The sequence below is a fragment of the Pantherophis guttatus genome, chromosome 8 (assembly GCF_059756535.1).
Source record: "Pantherophis guttatus breed Tessera chromosome 8, ASM5975653v1, whole genome shotgun sequence".
Classification (NCBI taxonomy): Eukaryota; Metazoa; Chordata; class Lepidosauria; order Squamata; family Colubridae; genus Pantherophis; species Pantherophis guttatus.
In genome coordinates this window covers 28,033,615-28,055,228 of record NC_142070.1, presented here as the reverse complement: position 1 = coordinate 28,055,228, position 21,614 = coordinate 28,033,615, and the positions used below count along the sequence as shown (strand labels likewise).

The window sequence follows — 21,614 nt, the reverse complement described above, 5'->3', positions numbered from 1 at the left end:
CCAATTAGTAAAGAAGATAAAATATTTAGGTATTTGGCTGACGGCGAAAGCAACCACGATCAAAGAAGACAATTACACGAAATTACTAAAAGAAATTAAAAAAGACCTGGAAATCTGGAACAGGCTACAATTGTCATTGATGGGCAGAATCAGTTCAATTAAAATGAATATATTACCGAGGGTACTATATCTATACCAGGTAGTACCATTACATCCAGGAAGGGACTTCTTCAAAAATCTCAACAAAATTACAATGACCTACATATAGCAGGGAAAGAAGGCTAGAATTAAGATTAAAGCGCTACAAGACACATGAGACAGAGGAGGCCTCGCAGTACCAGACTGGGAGCTATATTATAAAGCAGCCGGATTGACCTGGATCAAAGAATGGATGAGATTAGATGACAAAAGAATGTTATATCTAGAAGGCTTTTATCTCATACGAGGATGGTACGCATTCCTATGGGATGGACTAGGCAAACAACACATGTACTTCCAAAGACACATAATTCGGGCCTCACTCTTCAAGATTTGGCAGGGAATTAAGAAAACCTATTATACTAAAATACCAAAATGGTGGTCCCCGATGGAGGCATTGATATTTCCAAATACCCTTGAAATCGGAAAGATTATGAGATACCAAGATTTACTGAATCATGAAGGAGAACTTACTCCAAGACATCAACTCCAAAATGGCGATATAAATATTGATTGGTGGCACTATACTCAAATATACTCAAGATACAAGGCGGATAAAATCAAATATGGAATTGTAAAAGATCTGAACGAACTGGACAGAATTTTATTAGGAGCAGACCAGAAAATGATTACTAAAACATATAACTACCTTTTGAGAGATAAATTAATAGAAGAAACAGTTAAACATAATATGACAATGTGGGCCAGGGACATAGGACATAATATTCAATTGGCTGACTGGGAGAAATTATGGAAGCAGAACATTAAAATGACAAGAGCCACATCTTACAAGGAGAACCTCATTAAAATGTTTTATAGATGGCACTTACCACCAGCCCGACTTGCCAAAATACACCCAAACACTTCGGCGTTGTGTTGGAAATGTAAATCAAAAAAGGGGACATATTATCACACTTGGTGGAAATGTAGGAAAGCCCAACACTATTGGCAAGATATAAAAAATATTATTGAAGAAATAACGAACATTCAAATAGAAAACAGTCCAGAATTTTTTCTATTTGGCATGATAACGGCACAACATCTTAAGGAAACGAAGTATCTCATCACACATATCTTGACAGCAGCAAGACTACTGTTCGCGCAAAACTGGAAATCAGACCAACTCCCATCCAAAGACAAAATTGTTGCAAAGATAACAGAGTGTGCTGAAATGGACAGATTGACGCTGGAACTCCAGGAAAAGGAAGAAAGCGAATACTATCTTGTATGGCACCAATGGTATCAATGGCTGGAAAGGAAAATCAGCAAAAATGTAGAGGACAGAAATTAGGGTAAAGACTTTCACAAGGAGATGAACCCATAAGAAATGTAAATTTGTAGTGAAAAGTTATAACATTGGAATTAGACATTTAATAATTACTCTTTATTAAACTATATAAGCTCAATAACATATATTCTGTTGATGACAAAAGCGTAAATGTAAAATGTTAGGTGGGTTTGTAGGTGGTGGTTTTTTTGTTTGTCCTTGTATTGTATTGTATTGTATTGTCTTTATATCTGTGTTTATATTTAATAATAATAAAAAAAAATTTTAAAAAATTTTTTTGCTACCAGTTCTGTGGCGTGGCTTGGTGGGTATGGCGTGGCTTGGTGGGCATGGCAGGGGAAGGATACTGCAAAATCTCCATTCCCACCCCACTCCAGGGGAAGGATACTGCAAAATCCCCATTCCCTCCCCACTCTGGGGCCAGCCAGAGGTGGTATTTGCTGGTTCTCTGAACTACTCAAAATTTCCGCTGCCGGTTCTCCGAACTGCTCAAAATTTCCGCTACCGGTTCTCCAGAACCTGTCAGAACCTGCTGGATTTCACCCCTAATTTGAACCGCTGAACTGCCAACCTTTCGATCGACAAGCTCAGCGTCTTAGCTATCCCTGTTTCTGATTAATTATTTTTGGAATTAGTTTTAATTTATTTTTATCTAATTTATTGTATTTTTGTACAGAGTAAGGAAGATGACCCTACCATTAATATGCAGAAGCAGTTGCCCAAGCAAAATAAAGATTGAATTATTTTCTTTTAAGTCTACAACAGCTAGATAACATTTGAAAGCTATTTAGAGAAACATCTCCCTAATTCACTGAATATTAAAAAAGGAGATAAGCACAATCAGATATGGAAGTTTCTGTTATTATAGTCAACATCAGCAAATATTGTTTTAGCCATCATGTGGAATTGATTTCACGGTCTAATCTACCTAGTGTGGCTGATAATTTTGTTATTTTTATGTGTTCTTTAAACCTAAATATACTTGGAGTCAGGCAGCATCAAAACTAAATAAATAAAAACTACATACACGGAAGAACAAAAGTTTCTAAATTGTTCAATTAGGGGTAATGGAAGTTTTGATTTGAAGTAACTGGCATTCAACAATAAATAAGAGGACAGTGGTAAGAAAACTTTCTCCTCGTAAGAAGAGCTGGAAGAAAAGGTTAAATTTGTTTTCCTTTCTCTGACTTATGTTGTAAGAGAACATTTGCTTTTGTGCCTTATCAGTATATTTTTCAGTGCTGCTTTAATATAAGAAAATATATTTATATTTTAATATTAAGCAAAGCATTACATTGTGCATGCTAATAAAAGTCTCCTATGTTTAGCATCTTAGTCAAACAATATTAGATAACTAATTACAAAATTGTGATGATTGGTCAGGCTGGATTCCTTGTTACAGCTATATTCATTTCTCTGATACACAGATTTTAAAAAAAAACTCACTTAATCTGCTGTCTTCTTACGGAAACTCTGCTAAAGAAATCTGGATACTAGATATAGTACTTAAAAATATAAGCCTGCCTTAGTAGAACTGCAACAGGATTTGTCATGAGAATAGGAAACAAGGAAGCTGCAAATTCAATAGTATCTTTGGGAAAACCCCTTCAATACATATGGAAATATATTTTTATTGCAAAGGCCAGGGTAATATATTACAAATATAATTGTTTTGACAATGTACCAAAATTTCATTTGGATTGATAAAGCCAATTAAAAATGTTCCAATTCGCAAGACTGTTTTAAAATCTGTATGAAGATATTGTGGTTCATTTATCCAGGTCTTCCCTGTCCAGAAGTTATTGCAATAGATTTATACACCACTTCATAGTGCTTCACAGCCCTCTCCAAGCAGTTTACAGAGTCAGCATATTGCCCCCAACAATCTGGGTCTTCATTTTACTGACTTTGAAAGGATTCAACCTTAAGCCGGTGAAGATCGAACCCCTTGGCAGTGGGCAGAATCAGCCTGCAATTCTGCATTCTAACCACTGTGCCACCACAGCTCATTATATGCTGACTGTAGCTTTTGACATTTATTTATTTATTTATTTGTTTTAATCTGTATACCGCCCTTCTCCAACAGGACTCAGGGCAGTGAACAGCCAGAATAAAACAGAACATACAAAATTTAAAAACATTTTAAAAATAATTAAATATTTTTGGCCCCAATTTAAAACAACACAATTAAAATCAATTCAATTTAACCAAAACAGTGGGATCAAGCCAGCCCGGCTAGGTGAAATAAATAAGTTTTCAGAGCCCGACGAAAAGTCCGGAGGTCTGGTATTGTGCATATCTCGGGGGAGGTTGTTCCAGAGGGCGGGCGCCGCCACAGAGAAGGCTCTCCCCCTGGGGATCGCCAGCTGACATTGTCTAGCGGACGGCACCCTGAGGAGGCACTCTGTGTGAGCGTACTGGCCGGTGGGAGGCTATTGGTGGCAGAAGGCGGTCTCGTAGATACCCCGGCCCTAAGCCATGGAACGCTTTAAAGGTGGTCACCAACACCTTGAAGCGCACCCGGAAGACCACCGGGAGCCAGTGCAGCTCGCGCAGGAGAGGTCACATAGGAGCACCCCGTCGCTCCCATAATCCCCCGCGCGGCCGCATTCTGGACCAGATGGAGCCTCTGGGTGCACCCCAGGGGGAGCCCCATGTAGAGAGCATTGCAATAGTCCAGGCAGGAGGTGATGAGCACCTGAGTGACCGTGCGTAGGGAGTCCCGATCCAGAAAGGGACGCAACTGGAGTATCAGGCAAACCTGCTAAAAAGCCCCCCTGGCCACGGCCGTCATATACTCTTCTAAAGACAGCCATGCATCCAGGAGGATGCCCAAGTTGTGAGCCCTCTCCATGGGGGCCAGTGATTCGCCCCCAATAACCAGCGATGGCACCAGCTGGCTATATCGGGACGCCGGAAGCCACAGCCACAGCCACTCGGTCTTGGAAGGGTTGAGTCGGAGCCTGTTTCTCCCCATCCCGGTCTGCACGGCCTCCAGGCACTGGGACATCACTTCAAGGGCATCGTTGAGGTGACCTGGGGTGGAGATGTACAGATGGGTGTCATCAGTGTACTGATGGAACTCCACCCCAAAGCCACGGATGATCTCACCCAACGGCTTTACATAAATGTTGAACAGAAGGGGCGAGAGGACCGACCCTTGCGGCACCCCATAAACAAGGTGCCTCGGGGTCGACCGTTGCCCCCCTGTCAACACAGATTGCGACCGTTCAGAAAGGTAGGAGGAGAACCACCGCAAAACGGTGCCCCCCCCACCCCAACCCCTCCAATCGGCACAACATGATACCATGGTCGATGGTATCAAAAGCCACTGAGAGATCTAATAGGACCAGGATAGAGGAGCAACCCCTATCCCGAGCCCTCCAGAGATCATCCACAAACGCGACCAATGCCGTTGCCTGAAGCCGGACTGGAGCGGATCTAGATAGACAGCTTCATCCAGGTACTGTGGCAGCTGCCGCGCGACCACACTCTCAACAACCTTCACAATAAAACGAAGGTTGGAGACTGGACGATAGTTAGCCAAAATAGCCGGATCCAGAGAGGGCTTCTTGAGGAGGGGCCTCACCACCGCCTCTTTCAAGGCAGCCGGCAGGACACCCTCCCTCAAAGAAGCTTTAATAATCCTCTGGAGCCAGCCTCGTGTAACCTCCCGGGAAGCCAGCACCAACCAGGAGGGACACGGGTCCAATAAACATGTGGCCGTGTTCAGCCGTCCCAGAATCCTGTCCACGTCCTCGGGAGCCATAGGATCAAACTCCTCCTAGATAACACTCTCAAGACCTGCCTCAATCATCCCATCTGGACATACCCAGTCAGTGGCCAGACCTTCCCGAATCTGAGCGATTTTATCATGCAGATACTGCACAAAATCCTCAGCTCGACCCTGCAAGGGGTCATCCCGCGCTCCCAGATGGAGGAGGGAGCGGGTCATCCTAAACAGGGTGGCTGGGCGATTATCTGATGATGCAATAAGAGCGGAAAAATAGCTAGATTTTGCTGCTTTTATCACCACTAGGTAGGTCTTAATATGAGACTTCACCAGTGTTCGGTCAGATTCGGAACGGCTGGTCCTCCAACTGCTCTCCAGGAGTCTTTTCCGGCACTTCATCTCCCTCAGCTCCTCGGAGAACCAAGGAGCTAGGTGAGTTCGGTGCCGGGTCAGAGGCCGCAAAGGCACGATGCGGTCCAAGGCCCCGGCGGCCACACTATCTCAGGCGGCCACCAGGTCCTCAGCCAAGTCATGAGCCAGAGTCTCAGGGATTGGCCCAAGCTCCATCTGGAACCTATCAGGATTCATCAGGCGCCTGGGGCGGAACCACCTAGTCGGTTCCGCCTCCCTGCGGCGGGGTGTAGCAGTTAGAAAGTCAAGTCGAAGGAGCGAGTGGTCAGACCATGACAAGGGTTCGATGACTATATCTCCTATATCAAGGCCATTCAACCACTGACCAGAGATAAAAATTAAGTCCAGAGTGTGCCCGCCTATGTGAGTGGGGCCATGAATTAACTGAGTCAGGTCCATGGCCGTCATGGAAGCATTTCGCCGATGGATGGCAGGTTAAAATCCCCCATGACCAAAAGCCTGGGGGTATCAACCGCCACCCCGGCTATGACATTGAGCAGCTCAGGCAGGGCCGTTGCCACATGGCAGGGAGCCAGGTACGTGATCAACAAGCCCATCTGCACCCCACGACCCCACTTCACAAAAAGGGACTCACATCCGGCTATCTGAGGTACAGTGGTCTCCCTTGGATCCAGACCTTCCTTTATAATAACCGCCACCCCCCCCCCCCGCCCCTGCCCTGAGCCCTCGGCTGATGGAATGCACGGAAGCCTGGTGGGCACATATCCACGAGGGGAACTCCCCCCTCCTGGCCCAACCAGGTCTCCGTAATGCCCGCTGGGTCTGCTGCCCCCTCCTGAATAAGATCGTGGATGAGGGGAGCTTTATTAACAACGGACCTGGCATTGCACAACATCAGCCGAAGGCTCTGGCCCTGAGAATCTGAACAGCCTGGGGAACGAGAAAAGCATTGGGGACCTGTGCGCAATCGCTCTAAGGTAGCGAGTGCACACTCCCCAAACATGATGTGACCCCCTGCTTCCGCCATATCTGCCCCTCCCACTCACTATACTGATAGAACAGCCCTCCCTAAATTGAACTCCAACCCCCTCCCTGACCTCTGGTTCTGCATCCCTAGTGTTGCAGCCTTCCGCAGAGGCTGGTCTTGACATGTCCACATTAGGATAATATTGATATGTGGAAGTTGTTCTTTCTTTTGAGAATTTATCTTTATGTGATTTACCTAATAAATATGACAGTAATCACTTTCCTATGAATCTATGGATATTCATACCATATTAAGTTTTCTTTTTGCCTTTTCTTTACAAATAGAATTAATCCATTTTCTCACACTGCAAAATTTCAACACTGGATTCTTCCTCTTTTGTTGAAGTATGTTGCTTCTCATGGGTTGGTTCTGAAAGATAACCTCTCTATTCCAACTGTCTTGTTTTTTGCAAGTAAAATATTGTGTGTTTCCTATATAAATCTATGCAAAACTTAAGTAAATTCCGTCTTCTGAGAAAAGACTGCATTGTGAGAAAAATACTATATTTAGCACAAGTGGACAAAAATTGGCAAGCTTTCAACATCCCTTTCCAACATTTTCAAGGGACACATGAGACAATTTTGTGAGAGATAAAATGTGGTTTTAAGTTTACTTTGATAAATAATATTACTGTTCCAATTGGATTCAACAAGATATGTTTTAATGACAAGGAAGTACAGCTTAAAACAGAAATCATTTTACTATTTTAAGAATAAAGTTATTAGAAAAGCTGATTATAAGAGCTCACACCAAAATAGACATTTTTGAGTGCGCTGTACAGATGGTATCCAATTACAAAACAGTAGTGGATAATGGTTCAGCCAATATTTGAGTTTATTATAAGAACTGAGGTGGTGCAGTGGTTAGAGTGCAGCACTGCAAGCTACTTCAGCTGACAGCTAGCTGCGGTTCAGCAGTTCAAACCTCACCGGCTCAAGGTTGACTCAGCCTTCCATTCTTCTAAGGTCAGTAAAATGAGGACCCAGATTGTTGTGGACAATATGCTGACTCTGTAAACCGCTTAGAGAGGGCTATAAAAGCACTATGAAGTGGTATATAAGTCTAAGTGCTATTGGTATTGCTATTAATTTCAGCTTTACATATATAGCCAATTGTGATTTATGATTGAACCATAGCTTAGTGCATTGTGTCAATCATATTAAATATTATAGTGGTAATATTCCTCTTGCACTTCATCCCCAACCCATGTTGCACCTGTTCCGCACTCCCATGCACCCTTTCCAACTTACACCATATCTTCACATCTCCTCCCTATTCTGCACAGCACCTCTCATGCATCCATCCTGACTCAAAAGCCCACCCTTCCCAAACCCAGACACCATCCATCCCAAACAAGGGAGGGGCAGAGGGAGGGAGGCAGGCAGGCAGGAAGGAAGGAAGGAAGGAAGGAAGGAAGGAAGGAAGGAAGGAAGGAAGGAAGGAAGGTTGGTTTTCAATACTCTTTGCCAGCTTCCCACAAGGAAAATCAATTAAATGGAGAAGCTGGCAGGAAGTAACAAGCTGCTCCTGCTCATTCTACTTTTTTGCCCGCCCATGGTCATTCTATTTCTCTACAATAGTACCTAGGTATTTATTGTTAATTGGTTCCAGGAACCATGATAAATACCAAAAACAATGAGTACCAAACTAATTTTTGTTATAAGGAATAATATAGTGAATCACAAAGCAGCCGACATAAACAAGTTCTAGCTTGTGCATCAAAGTACAAAACAAACAATGAGTATCAGGATAAAATTTTCATATCAAAATGTATTGAATACCAAATTAGATGAGTTTCAAAGCAGCTGAGTACCAAGGTACCACTGTATTTAAATAAGAAAATATCTCTGAATGGTTGATAAAACAGGTCACATATAATATAGTCTTCCAAACAACATTGCTACTGTACATTATTTTTCTTAATTTAACATACTTCAAGGCAGTGGTGGGTTGCCCCCGGTTCGCACCAGTTCTATAGAACCAGTAGTAAAATTGTTGGGAGGCTCCACCCACCGACCCCAACTTCATCAGAATGCTTCTGCGCATGTGCAGAAGAGTGCGTGTGCAAGTGAAGTGAGTGTGCGTGCATGGCCCCATTGCGAACCGGTAGTAAAGGTAAGTAGAACCCACCCATGCTTCAAAGACATATTTATCAATTTGTCTTACATAGTGGCATTTTCATACAACATCAGTGTGAACCATGGTTTTTTGGACAATCGATACTTTGTTCACACAACCACGTATTGCTTTCGAATTGTGGCATTGGAAAAGACTCTTGAGAGTTCCTTGGACTGCAAGAAGATCAAATCAGTCTCTCTTAAATAAAATCAACCCTGACTGTTCATTGGAAACAGATACTGAAGCTGAAACCCAAATACCTTGGCTACCAAATGAGAAGAGAGGATTCACTGGAAAGGATCCTGAAGTTGGAAAAGATTGAAGCAAAAAGAGAAGGGGACAGTAGAAGATTAGATGGTTAGATAGTGTCATCGACGCAATGAACATGAATTTGGGCAAACTCACAGTGGAGATCAGATGTGCCTGGCATGTTATGGTCGAAGAGTGTCACTAAGGCGTATCGCGAAGAGTCGGACAAGCCTTAGAGACTGAACAAATGCCCATATTTCTTATTGCAACTGCTTCTTGCCCTGAAGAGCAGTGGTGGGTTGCTACCGTTTCTCCCCGGTTCGCGAGGACTGGGCTGGTTTGGAGAACCGTTAGTAATTGCTGGCTGGCCACGCCCCCGAACCTGTACGCTCGATTGCCCCAACCGCCCGATGCTCGCTTACCCCACCCCCTCCACCCAGTCACTCCTCACTTATACTGTTGATCGTCAACACATTAAGAAACTGACAGACTCCATGAATGGAAGGATTATGACTGTTACTGAAAAGAAGGATAGCTATATTGGTCACTGATTTTTTTTTTTTGTGAACTGTTAAAAATGTTTATTTGTACATTTTGAGTTGTTTGTTTATTATTCTCACTTTAACAGATGCAAATAAATGAGTGAGATGGGAAAATTTTAATTTTTCATTTAGATGCATTCTGCACACTAATAGTTGCCCAATAATTGTGCACACATAGTTATTCTCCTAAGAAAGCGAACATCTCACTTTTATTTTCTTAAATGTTCATGTTTGAGGTTTATTAACATTTTGGATTGACCAAGAGAACTGTAGTTGTTCAATAATGAATCCTCCAAAATACAACTTGCCTAATAATTGTGCACAGACTGTATATTGAAAGTTCTAACTTTCAAATAGTATATTATTTGAGATTTTACATGTCCCTATTGCGATTTTCCCAGATGGCTTCTGACCAAAAAAGTCAATAGGGAGGGAAACCAGATTCACTTAATGACCGCATGATTCACTTATCAACTGCAGTGATTCGCGTAACAGCAATGGCAAAAAAGGTCATAAAATTGGGCACAACTCATATAACAACTGGCTTGCTAGGAATGGACATTCTGGCCCCCAATTGTGGTTATAAGTCGAAGACTACCGGCATTAAACCCATTTGATATTAACAAAAGTATTTTTCATGAAAAAAGCTTTATTTTAACACATAAAAATTAAAGAGAAGAATATCATTGTTTTAAATTTTTGCAAATATCTTCAATATCTGTACTCATACATCAGCTTGCAGGATGACTGTAACAGCTCTTTGTTGTGAGTTTTGTGTGGCTGAACATTTTTTATCAATTATCTGGACAAAAGTGTTAAGGCAATGAGTTGAGGTGCATCCTTAAGCAGGAAAGTCAACATTTGCCTGCTCAACAAGATCCTTTCACCACTCTATTAGATCACAAATTGAACTAGAGCCAACAATGTATGCAGCTGCTAAAAAGGCAACTACTATTTTGAGATTTAGGTGTTTTTTTCCGGTGGGACCGGTCTATCAGGGCAACCTGGTTTACCCAATTATGGGACAGAGCATACTGCTTCCGCTTTCGCCTTTTACCCTCAATCCAGGAGCCTCGCAACAAACTATTTTGTAAAACATAAATTCAATACTATTTTCAGACTATATATATTCCACCAGGTTGCAACTGTAACAGCAAAGCGCATCCTCAAAATGTACATTTGTGATTGCCCACGCCTAATGTGGCACGTATGCTGTAATGTATGCTGTATACGTATGCCTAATATAGCATGTATTTCTGTGGCAGCCCATTTATGAATATGTCTTTCCATGCTAATCCCACACACTGTATGGGATTTATTTATTTCCTAAACGCTGAAGGCTCATAATGGCCGTCGGTCCGGAGGTCTGAAACCTTAGCAACTTTTAAGACTTGTGGACTTCAACTCCCAGAATTCCTTAGCCGAGGAATTCTGGGAATTGAAGTCCACAAGTCTTAAAAGTTGCTAAGGTCGGAAACCCCCGATCCAGAGCATCGGGTAACCCCCACCAGGGGCCGCTGTGATTTCGCGCCACGATTGAGAAAAAAAAAGCCGAGCGCGTTTCCTCAAAAGTCGCGGAAGTCGCGGTCACGTGACCCGGCTCTCGCGCAATTATCGTGCTCTTTACGGTTTCCGGCCTCTTTGGTTCCCGGTGCGGTGCTATGGCGGTAGGGAAGAACAAGCGCCTCACCAAAGGAGGCAAGAAAGGTGCCAAGAAGAAAGTGTAAGTGGCGCCCGGGGGGAAGCATTGGGGCCATAGCAGTGCGGCTGAGCGGGACTCGCGGGCCAAGATTGTCGGATGGCGACGATGCTGACTGGATTGGGGAGGGGAAGAGCGAGCGGCCAAGGGAAATAGGTGCTGACATGGCGGCTTCCAGGAGAAAACCAGCGCGTGGGCACTCCGCAAGACAGGAATGGGCGGGAGGAAAAACACGCGGAATTCCGTCTATTTCGCCCGCTGCCTAAAATTTAAAGGGGTCTCGTGCATTGGCCTCCCGACAGTGAGCAATTAAACCCAAAGCAAATCTGGACGGGGGCCACTTCTTTGGTCCGAAAGCTTCAGGGGTTTTACTGTGCGACTTTGGGAAAGCAGAGAAGGTTGCTTGAACAGTGGCAGCAAGAATAGCGTGGAGGCCTAATGTCCTAAGGGCTAAATACGACAGCTTGACGTGCATCGCTTTTAAATAAGTATTCACCAGAAATGGTTTTCTGATCCTCAGCTGTGGGTCGCCCTATTGGTTGATTTGTGCATGTAAAATGCTACTTCAGTAAAACTACCAGACTTTCGTTGACTTGAGATTTGATTTCATTTAATTATTTTTGAAAAGTTATTTTAACTTTTGTGTACAAATGTTTTTATTCTGGCTGTTCACCGCCCTGAGTCCGAAAGGAAAAGGGCGGTATACAAATCTAATAAAAAATAAAGATAAAAGATAAAGAAAGATTCAAACCCTCCCTAAAAATAAGTGGAAAGAAGGTGGCGTTCCAAGCTTGCTCTTGAATCAGCTAGAAAATAAATGCAGGCCTAAATATGAAAAAGGCCCCTCTGAACATTTTCTTTTTTTCTTTTGAAAATCAGGGTGGACCCTTTCTCAAAGAAAGACTGGTATGATGTCAAGGCTCCAGCAATGTTCAATATTCGAAACATTGGAAAGACGTTAGTTACCAGGACTCAGGGAACAAGTAAGTTACCAAAATAAGAAATGCTGGCTTTTAAGCTATGCTATTATTTCTGAAAGACTTAAAACACTAACCAAATACCATTCTTTATTACTGTTTTGAATGAGACCCATTGCACTACTTCAATGAAAGGGACTTCTGTCCTACTGTAACATTGGACATAGTGTTTTGTTTACACATTTTATTGTATATTCCTATATTTATTAAATTTATAGGCTGTCCTTTTCACTTTGTAAAGCGATTCTGGGCGGCTTAGAATTATATATATACAATTATACATTGCAATTGTAATTATTTTGAATGCGGAGGACCATTTGAAAGACATCTTAGAAAATGATATATAGCTCAGTGGTGTTTTTAATTAACAAGTTAACTGTTTAATATTTATAGAAATTGCCTCTGATGGACTGAAAGGCCGTGTATTTGAAGTAAGCCTTGCTGACCTACAGAATGATGAAGTTGCCTTCCGTAAATTCAAGCTGATTACAGAAGATGTCCAGGGGAAAAACTGCCTGACAAACTTTCATGGCATGGATCTCACACGGGATAAAATGTGTTCAATGGTTAAGAAATGGCAGGTTAGTATAAGTATTGGTATGTACTTAAGCTGAACAGTAAATACTGGAATTTTGTTGTTGATGATGAAGGCAAGTAAAATACAGGTTTCAGATGATGGTTGTTCATCATCTATTTTCATATATCATTTAAAAAAATATATCATCAGATCCAGAATGTTAAAAGTTTCCAAAAATCTTGCTAGTTCTTCTCTGTATTCTGGTATATAAATATGTGAATGCTTCCTAAGTGTACTTTACAAAAATTCCTCTGAACATGGTTATCTTGTATAAATGCTTTAAAAGTAGTCAATCTCATTCAGATATAGCAATTTGACGTGTTAAAATATCTGTAACTCTTACAATGTTCCAGACTATGATTGAAGCCCACATCGATGTCAAAACGACAGATGGGTATCTTCTACGCCTTTTCTGTGTTGGCTTCACCAAGAAAAGAACCAACCAGATTCGCAAGACTTCCTATGCTCAGCACCAACAGGTCCGCCAAATCCGCAAAAAAATGGTGGAAATAATGACACGTGAAGTACAAACAAATGACTTGAAAGAAGTTGTCAATAAACTGTAGGTGGATTTTTTTTTATCTATGTTTAGTAAGACAGTCTTCAATGGCATACTACTTTAGAATTTATACAAGTAGTCCTCGTCTTAACCGTTCATTTACTGACCGTTCAAAGTTAAAACGGCATTGAAAAAGTGACTTTATGACTGTTTGTCACACTTACGACCATTGCAGCAGCCACAGTCGTATGATCAAAATTCAGACGCTTGGCAACTGACTCGTATTTATGATAGTTACAGTGTCCAGGGATCATGATCTTTAATGAACTCCTAAGAAAAAAAGTCAATGGGTTGGATTCAATGGATTCACTTAACAACCTTGTTGGTATATCTACTGAGATTCTCAGTCATCCAGGTCATGGTTGTCCCAAAGGTGCTTTTTCAAGAGGCAACTAGACTTTCTGGTTTTTCTTTGAAGACATTTTGCTTCTCATCCAAGAAGCTTCTTCAGCTCTGACCCCACCATCCAGTCAAAGTTGAAGAAGCTTCTTGGATGAGAAGCAAAATGTCTTCAAAGAAAAACCAGAAAGTCCAGTTCCCTCTTGAAAAAGCACCTTTGGGGCAACCTTGTTAGTAACTTTTAACAACTGCAATGATTCACTTAACTGTGGCAAGAAAAGTGATAAAATGGGGCAAAGCTCCCTTAACAAATGTACTGCTTAACAACAGAAATTTTGGGGTGAATTGTCATAAGTAGAGGACTACCTGTAATGACCTATTTTTTGGATTTGGTATTTATATTTATGTTAAAAGTGTTTTAGATTCTGTAACAATTCAAGTAATTGTGTCCCTTTTAAAGAACTGAAAATTTATAATTTATATTTCTGGAGAGTATTCCATAAGATTAGATTTGGGTGAATTTAGTGGGTAGTCTCTAAAACAATGGTTTAATAAAATAAGTAAATTGACTGGTTTCAATGCCACAACATTCTAAGCCAAGGCGAAATAAATTATTTTATGGTGTAATAAGATGTCCACATTTTTTCTTAATATTTTATTCAGCCACACATAGAATGATACCATTCTTATTGCCTTGCTTCATGCTGTGGTAATACATAATTTGGTTTGTTCGCTTTATATTCATGTGTGGACGTAGTTTGTTTATTCAGATTGTGGATAAATATTGTATAAACCAAGTTTATTTAATATTCACATTTATTTCAGGTGAATAAATTGAAGTTGCTTTGTGAATGCAGAAGGTTAGGTTCCAATTTATGATAGATTATTTTTCTTTACCTCACATACTTTAATCTATGCCACAGTCACTAGCAATTCTGCAGGCTTTTGTCTGATTTCTAGTTTGGAGACTTCAAAATAAAATACTTTGTTATTATTCTAGGATTCCAGACAGCATCGGTAAAGACATAGAAAAGGCATGTCAATCAATCTACCCCCTTCATGATGTCTATGTTCGCAAAGTTAAAATGCTCAAGAAGCCCAAGTTTGAATGTAAGTATCTAATTGAAAGTGCTGTGTTAACATGTTTACTTGAAATGGGAATGAATGATGACACTTAGTTTCGGTCCCAGATGAAGAAATGATTACTTTATCCCAATGCTGACATTCCCATAAAACACAAAGCTATTTTACTAGTTTTTTGTACGATGTATAATGAATAAGTGAATATTTTAATAGAAAATATAGCACTGTTCCTTTAAAATGTAACTCTCATGGAATTATATATATATTAATTTACATCCTTAATTATTTGTAGTGGGCAAATTGATGGAACTGCACGGTGAAGGTGGTGGTGCTGGAAAACCATCTGGTGATGAAACTGGTGCCAAAGTAGAACGAGCTGACGGATATGAGCCCCCTGTGCAAGAATCTGTTTAAAATCAGACACAAAATAAAAGACTTCATATAAATAGTGTAGTAATGTGCGTTTTTATGGAATTGTTATTCATATTTTGCATTCATGCCACAATTTTGCTAAACTACTTCGGCTACCAATTGATCCACTGATGAAACTAGAATTGGTGAAGATGTATATTTTATTTCACACAAGTGTTGCAAATTGAGTAATGATGAATAACAGTAACACTGTAAAAAGCACACATTCAAGCTACTTTGGATTTTTTTCATGCTTCGTTGTTTTTTTAAAGATCCAGGTAATAGTGTGCCAAAGCTAAATATTTTTAAAGGTACTCTACATACAATTTGTTATCACTTTTGGTTATTATAGGTTATAAGAGCATTTGTAATTGTGATCAGGCCTCTTCTAGTCTTGTGAAAGTATTTAAATTTCTATGCCATCCATTTCATTAATATAGCAACTCTCTAGTAGCTTACAATAAAGTTAAAAAATGTAAAAAAAATTGAAAAAAGGATTAATAAGTAACAAAGTGATGGGCAGTCTGGGTAAGACTTTTTTCTGCCCTGTCGGCCGCCCCCAATATGGCAGGGCCTCAGGCCAAGCAGCAGAGCCAAGTTTTTAGACTCTTCTGGAAGTCCAGAAGTATGGGGCAAATCTCATCTCTGATGGGAGAATATTCCAGAGAATAGGGGACACAGTGAAAAAGACTCTTCTGGACTCAGCCAGCTGAAATTCTTTGGCTGATAGAATCAGAAGTAGGCCCTTTCCCCTGGAACAAGTAGGGTGGGTTAGTCCCATTATGTAAGGTGCTCAGATTACCTGGTCCCATGCCAAAAAGGGCTTTGAAAGTGACTCAACACCTTGAATTGGACCTGGAAGCAAACTGGCAGCCAACAGCTCATTTTGCATGCTAGACCAGTTGTAGCTTCCGAATACTCTTAGCCCCATGCAGAGCATGTTGAGTATTTGAACTGGGAGACAACCAGTATATGACTGCACAAAAGTAATAGCTAATGTATTCAGCTGTAACTACTAGGAAAAAAGTTTCCTCACATTGCAAAACTGATCTTTTATAAGAAATGTAACTCTAGGTTATACTTCTCTTTTTAAGTTTGCAAACTTTAGTGCAAGCCACTCCCTCCCATCCACAAAAGTGTTCAGTAAAGTCATGTATTGTTATTGAATGTTGTGAACTAAGTAGAAGATTGAATTCCTGAAAATCCATGGATAGTAAATTCTGGGTGTATCAAGACACTTCCGTCCAATCATCTCATTCCTTACCCCAATGCAGAAGCCTTCAGGTAGCATGCCATATGGTTTTACATGTTTGAAGGAGGGCAAGAAATGTTTAAATTTCATTCCAGTATATTTTCAGCTAAATTCCTTAATTGTTGAGCTTAATCAAGTCTATTGTGCTTCTATGGAAAAATCTCATTGAATAAAAAGTATGACTAGAATAGGCTACAGTTAAGTATCTTCAGCATTCTAAGCAAGAAATGAGTTTCTATAAAATATTTAGCGGGGCTAAGAACGTATCCAATCTTAATTCCAAACGAAGTACTAAACTGGTAATATGGAGAGGGAAGATGAAATATTCTGGAGATATTGAGATTTTTTTATTATTGCAGCATCTATTGTGAGTATCTAGCTTGTAATTAACAGGTTTTTAAAACATTTTCATGGCAGATTATTACATCTTTGGTAGAAATGGATGAGAAATGGGAGATAGCTTTTAAAATCGCAGCCCCATTATTTGCTGTATTTATGTCTTCCCTTTTTTTTTGAAAGTTCAAAACCTCATACATAATACTCCCAATTAAGTATTACCTTCCCAACAACTCTGCTATGTTGGGTTTAGAGAGGCAATGAATCTGAAGTTGACCAGCAAGCTTTGTAGGTAAAGAAGAAAGCAGCACACTAACGATACTGTGTGCTTACCTCGGTGCCATTAATCTGTCATCTATTGGTTCTGGGTTATGATTCCCAATCACTTCAAGCCTTAGAGAATGTGTAAAATTTAAATGCATTAAATCAAATGGAAGAAAACTTCCTTTAATTGTGAAGTTTTAAAAACTGCATTCATTTATGATAAATTTCATTCCAGTTTGCACAGTTCATTGTTTGCAACAAACACATTTATTGGTTATATACAAATGTAATAATGCCATTAAGCTGAGGAACAACATTTTAATATTAATTTCCTGAAGCAAAAGTATTTTTGTAAATTTGTATAATCTGAAGAAAATTAATTAAATTGATCTGGAAATTAAAAAGCTACTATAATAACCTGGCTCACATTTATATATATATACACATAATGTATTTGTATCTTCAGCTAACTGCTGTACTTATATTCATTTGAGAATCTTATAGCATGTGATCTATAATACTTTATGGCCTCATTCTAGAAACTGATGCCAGTTTCTTAAATGGGACTGTCATTCGTATTTATCTACATTATTAACACTGTATTAAAAGCCCTTTAGATGGCACTCTTCAAGTGAAGTAGCTGTATTTGGCAATCTGAATACATAGATTTACCTGGTAAGATAACAAAGCTTGCTCTGGTGAATGTTTGCTTACTTTAAACAATGATAAATATAAAGGCGATATTTACTACTAATGTAGAAAAAAAGAAATTAGTGCATTTTCATTAGTAACACGAAACAACCATTTCTCAGTCACTGGAAAATTACATGTTGAGAATGAATATGGAAAAATACAAAATCTGAAAATATAGATAAGAAAAATTATAAAAGTCATTTTTAACAAGCATTGCATTCAGTCTGGTACACAGTGGTTTTCAGTCAGCATTTGCAATGACCCTCAAAAGCCTAAATAATGCAGCTGACATACAACAAAAAGAGGTCCATCGTTCCTAAAAAAATGCAGCAAAATATGAGATGGCAATAAAAGTTGCAGTTGTGAATAATGGGTTCTGCCTTCAACTAACCAATTTAACATGTACTGGAAAGCTGAATTTTGCTTATTTAACTATTTTTATATCATGGAGTTACTATATTCTTAAAGAATGACCACAACTAGGGAACAAGATAACACTCAAAGTCAACTACCTAACAGGTGGGTATTTTCCTCCAGTTTTTAAATGGAAATTTTGATTAATATTAGTTTGTCCAATGACATCGATACCCTTTATAAGTGCCAAAGCACACCATTGTGATCAAAAAGCATGTATAAAGCTTTAAGAAATTTAAGATGGGAAACTACCATTTTATGAATAGGCGACACATTGATTGGATTGAATCGAAAGCAAAAGGTAAGATTTTTCATTGCTTTTGTCCTCTAAAATAAAATTTGATTTGCACAATATGCCAAACCTCAAACCAAAGTGTAGTTTGGTTTTAAAATCTGGCCCTAATTAAAAGCACGGGTGGATTGTTGTCAAAGCATTCCTTGGAAACCAGAAATAACTACAGCAGGCCTGCTTATTACAATGAGAGGCTGACTTCTGAATTAGAGGCTGCTACGTATTTTATGGCTTAGCAGCTAACTATGAGTTCTGGATAATAAGAGTGTAAGAGGTCTGCAAAGAGAAGCTGTTCCTGCATGCTTCCCTCCCCCTTACTAGCCAAAGGGCATAGTTTGGAGGAAAAACAGGGCCCTGTGAAAGAATTTTCCTTTTTTTCATTCTTTGGGATTCGGTTTGTTCACATGATTGTTTTGCTATCGAGCCTTCATTATTTATTCTTGTTACTTGTGCCTTCCACACAATTGTGGCTTCCAGCAATTATAGGCAAAGCTGTGACTGTGCTGTGTTCTTAAGTACTGTTTCACCCCCTCCATAAAGGCACACAGTGAACAGTCAAAAATGTAATATTGGTATTGAACAAGAAAATGGATTTGGGGCACATTTTACTTAGTCTTGAGAGACAGGAGGATCTACGCTTTAGGTCTTATATTTCAGCACTATCAGATTTATAAACATTTAATATTAATTCCTGGAAAAACTGACCGGAAATCAGCATTTTTAAAGAATGTAATTTTAAGAAATATGGGGCAAAAATGGGACTTAAAAGTTTAATTTTAAGATGCATTTTTTTATGTTAAATTACATTACAAAGTTGGAGATGGAGGTAAGACAATACAGGCTGTAGTACAAGTTTATAATAATATTTACTCTTATGAGATAGTCATGACAGCAAGACCCATGAAAATTATTCTTCCATCACTTATCATAGATAGTTTTCTGAACACACTTAATTTCTGACAGTAGATTTGGTAAGAATAAGGCAATAGGGAGCATTACAGAATTTGAAAGATCCAAAATGATATCAGATTTTTTAAAAAGATCCAAGAATCTTTGAAAAGTCACTCTAGATATAAATCAAGAATATGATACAGCAGAACCCATTGGCTGCAAAAAAGTAAGAAATCTCTATAAGTGTAATTTTATTTACTGAAAGTAATAAGAAAAGTTACCAGCCTTTCTTATCATAAAATATACACAATTATTATTCATTAGAATTGCGCAAAGTATTAAAGCATGTGCATGAATAGTATGAGGCTTGCAAAAACATGGATACTTTTAATCAAAGCAGGCATTTTGTACCTGCCGAACATTGCAATGGTCCTCTTCGATTGCTTTGCCCAGCCTTATTGTATATATCTTGCATTTATCCATTAAAAAAGTTCGGGCAACAAATGTTGGGACTCAGCACCGTTTGTAAGTGCTGGAGACCCATTAGTAGCTAGGATAGAAAACTGGATCAAACAGACTAATGATCTTTCTAGTCTAAGGCACATAAATCCATTATCATCTAATTGTTTCAGGATACTTCAATCCAGACTAAAAGTAACTGATGCACTTTTAAACAACTTAACTTACTTGGTTTAAATAAAGAAAAAATCCAATCCTTTTACCATGATAATCATATTTATGTATGAGGATTTAATGTTTTCATATGGTAAAACAGTTTCTGAAAACTTGACTCGCAAACTATAGTGTGGGATATGTATTGTTAAAAAAAAGTTATTTGAGCAGGGTTTAGTAATTAATTGGACTTCACAGAAATAAAAGTAAATGTAAAGGTTTCCCCTGTCCAGTTGTTTCCAACTGTAGAGGGCGGTGCTCATCTCCGTTTCTTAACTGAGGGAGCGTTGTCTGAAGACATTTCTGTGGTCATGTGGCCAGTATGACTATATTCTGAGGCACACAGAATGCTTTTACCTTCCCACTGAAGTGGTACCTATTTATCTACTCACATTTGCATGCTTTCGAACTGCTAGGTGGGCAGGAGCTGGAGCAGGTGACAGGAGCTCACCCTGATGCATGGCACTCAGGTCTCAAACCCAGGTTGTCAGGTTTCCAACTGACAAGCTCAGCATCTTTAACTGCTGAGCCATTGCACCCCCACAGAAAGAATATAAAATGATTAAAATGCACCAAGTTTAAATAATAAGGCTTCGTATTCCTCTTGTTTTTTTTTTTTTTTTTTTTAAAAAGTCTGCCCAGGGTCTGCTCAATATAAACTAAAAAACAAAATATTGTACAGTCTAGTAAACATTTTACAAAAATAGTGCAAAAATGCATTTGATAGTCTAGATAAAATCACAGATAGCACTCTTTCTCCTTTGCCCAGAATATAATGTGGTTTTCTTCCAGCGAATTCACTTGTAAAACAATGCTCCAGAATTGGATTTCACCTTAGAAAAGATGTAGAATTTGGACAAAATTCTTTGGAAATATTCCAAACTTGTCTTGTAATTCCCCACTCATCCATTCTTCATCTACAGATTCTACACTTGTTATGATATCACCAACCTGTTGAAACAAAAATTGAAACCAACATTATTTGTTTTTCATAATATCTTTCACACATATTTAATACTCTTAAAAAAACTGTAGACTCTTTCTTCTCCCAAATGATACTTTGTTTATTTTTAAATTAGTTTTATATCAGATCAAAAGAATTCATAAGAAAACTGTTTTGTACTAGATAAACAAAATGTCTTAATATGTCAAGTGAAAAAAAAATTCAAAGTAAAAGTGTTTTAAAGTTGGGACCACTAGAAGCTTTGCAGTTAGATAATTTCTTAGGGAAAAAATAAATTAAGTGGATAAGTTTCACTGAGGTATTTTTTATAGATTATAATAACAGTTATAATAGAATATCAGCCCATTTTTCAGTTGCATTCAGTTCATTACAGAAACAGAAACTGTGTTCTGGATGGTTCATACATCACACTAAATCAAGATAATCTTAAATCCAACAGTGGATTTGTCTATAGGTTGTTTAATTGTTTTCTTTCAAACAGAATTTTTTGCAGTATAAAAAAGAAGAAACCCAAAATAAATACCATTTTGAAACAATTTCCCTAATTTTTATGCTGCAGGAGAAATGCAGGACAGTATTTTTCACAACAATAAAATATAATGTCTTTATCACTGCAGAATTGTATGTTTAAATCATGGGTGAAATGCTCCCGGTTTGGACCAGA

General features: G+C 39.2%; 2 protein-coding genes and 1 non-coding gene across 6 annotated transcripts in view; 2 read left to right on the top strand and 1 right to left on the bottom strand.

Moving 5' to 3' along the window:
- Positions 1–10,946: 10,946 nt before the first annotated feature.
- Positions 10,947–15,207, top strand: RPS3A (ribosomal protein S3A). Its single transcript, XM_034401384.2, has 6 exons — positions 10,947–11,250; positions 12,106–12,209; positions 12,597–12,784; positions 13,134–13,342; positions 14,679–14,788; positions 15,054–15,207. The coding sequence occupies exons 1-6, from the start codon at positions 11,189–11,191 to the stop codon at positions 15,173–15,175; spliced, it is 795 nt and encodes a 264-aa protein (XP_034257275.1). The 5' UTR covers positions 10,947–11,188; the 3' UTR covers positions 15,176–15,207.
- On the top strand, positions 14,838–14,904 carry LOC117654694 (small nucleolar RNA SNORD73). The gene has a single exon (XR_004588370.1). It is a non-coding gene; the product is annotated as a small nucleolar RNA SNORD73 (small nucleolar RNA).
- Positions 15,208–19,179: 3,972 nt separating the features above from the next.
- The window catches only part of SH3D19 (SH3 domain containing 19), a 62,421-nt gene continuing 59,986 nt past the window's right edge, over positions 19,180–21,614 (bottom strand). For all 4 annotated transcript variants that reach the window (XM_034401336.3, XM_034401335.3, XM_087874509.1 and 1 more), the window contains one exon: positions 19,180–20,937. In XM_034401336.3, the coding sequence (XP_034257227.2) occupies positions 20,821–20,937 (117 nt within the window). In that variant the 3' untranslated portion in view covers positions 19,180–20,820. The remainder of the gene's footprint in view (positions 20,938–21,614) is intronic.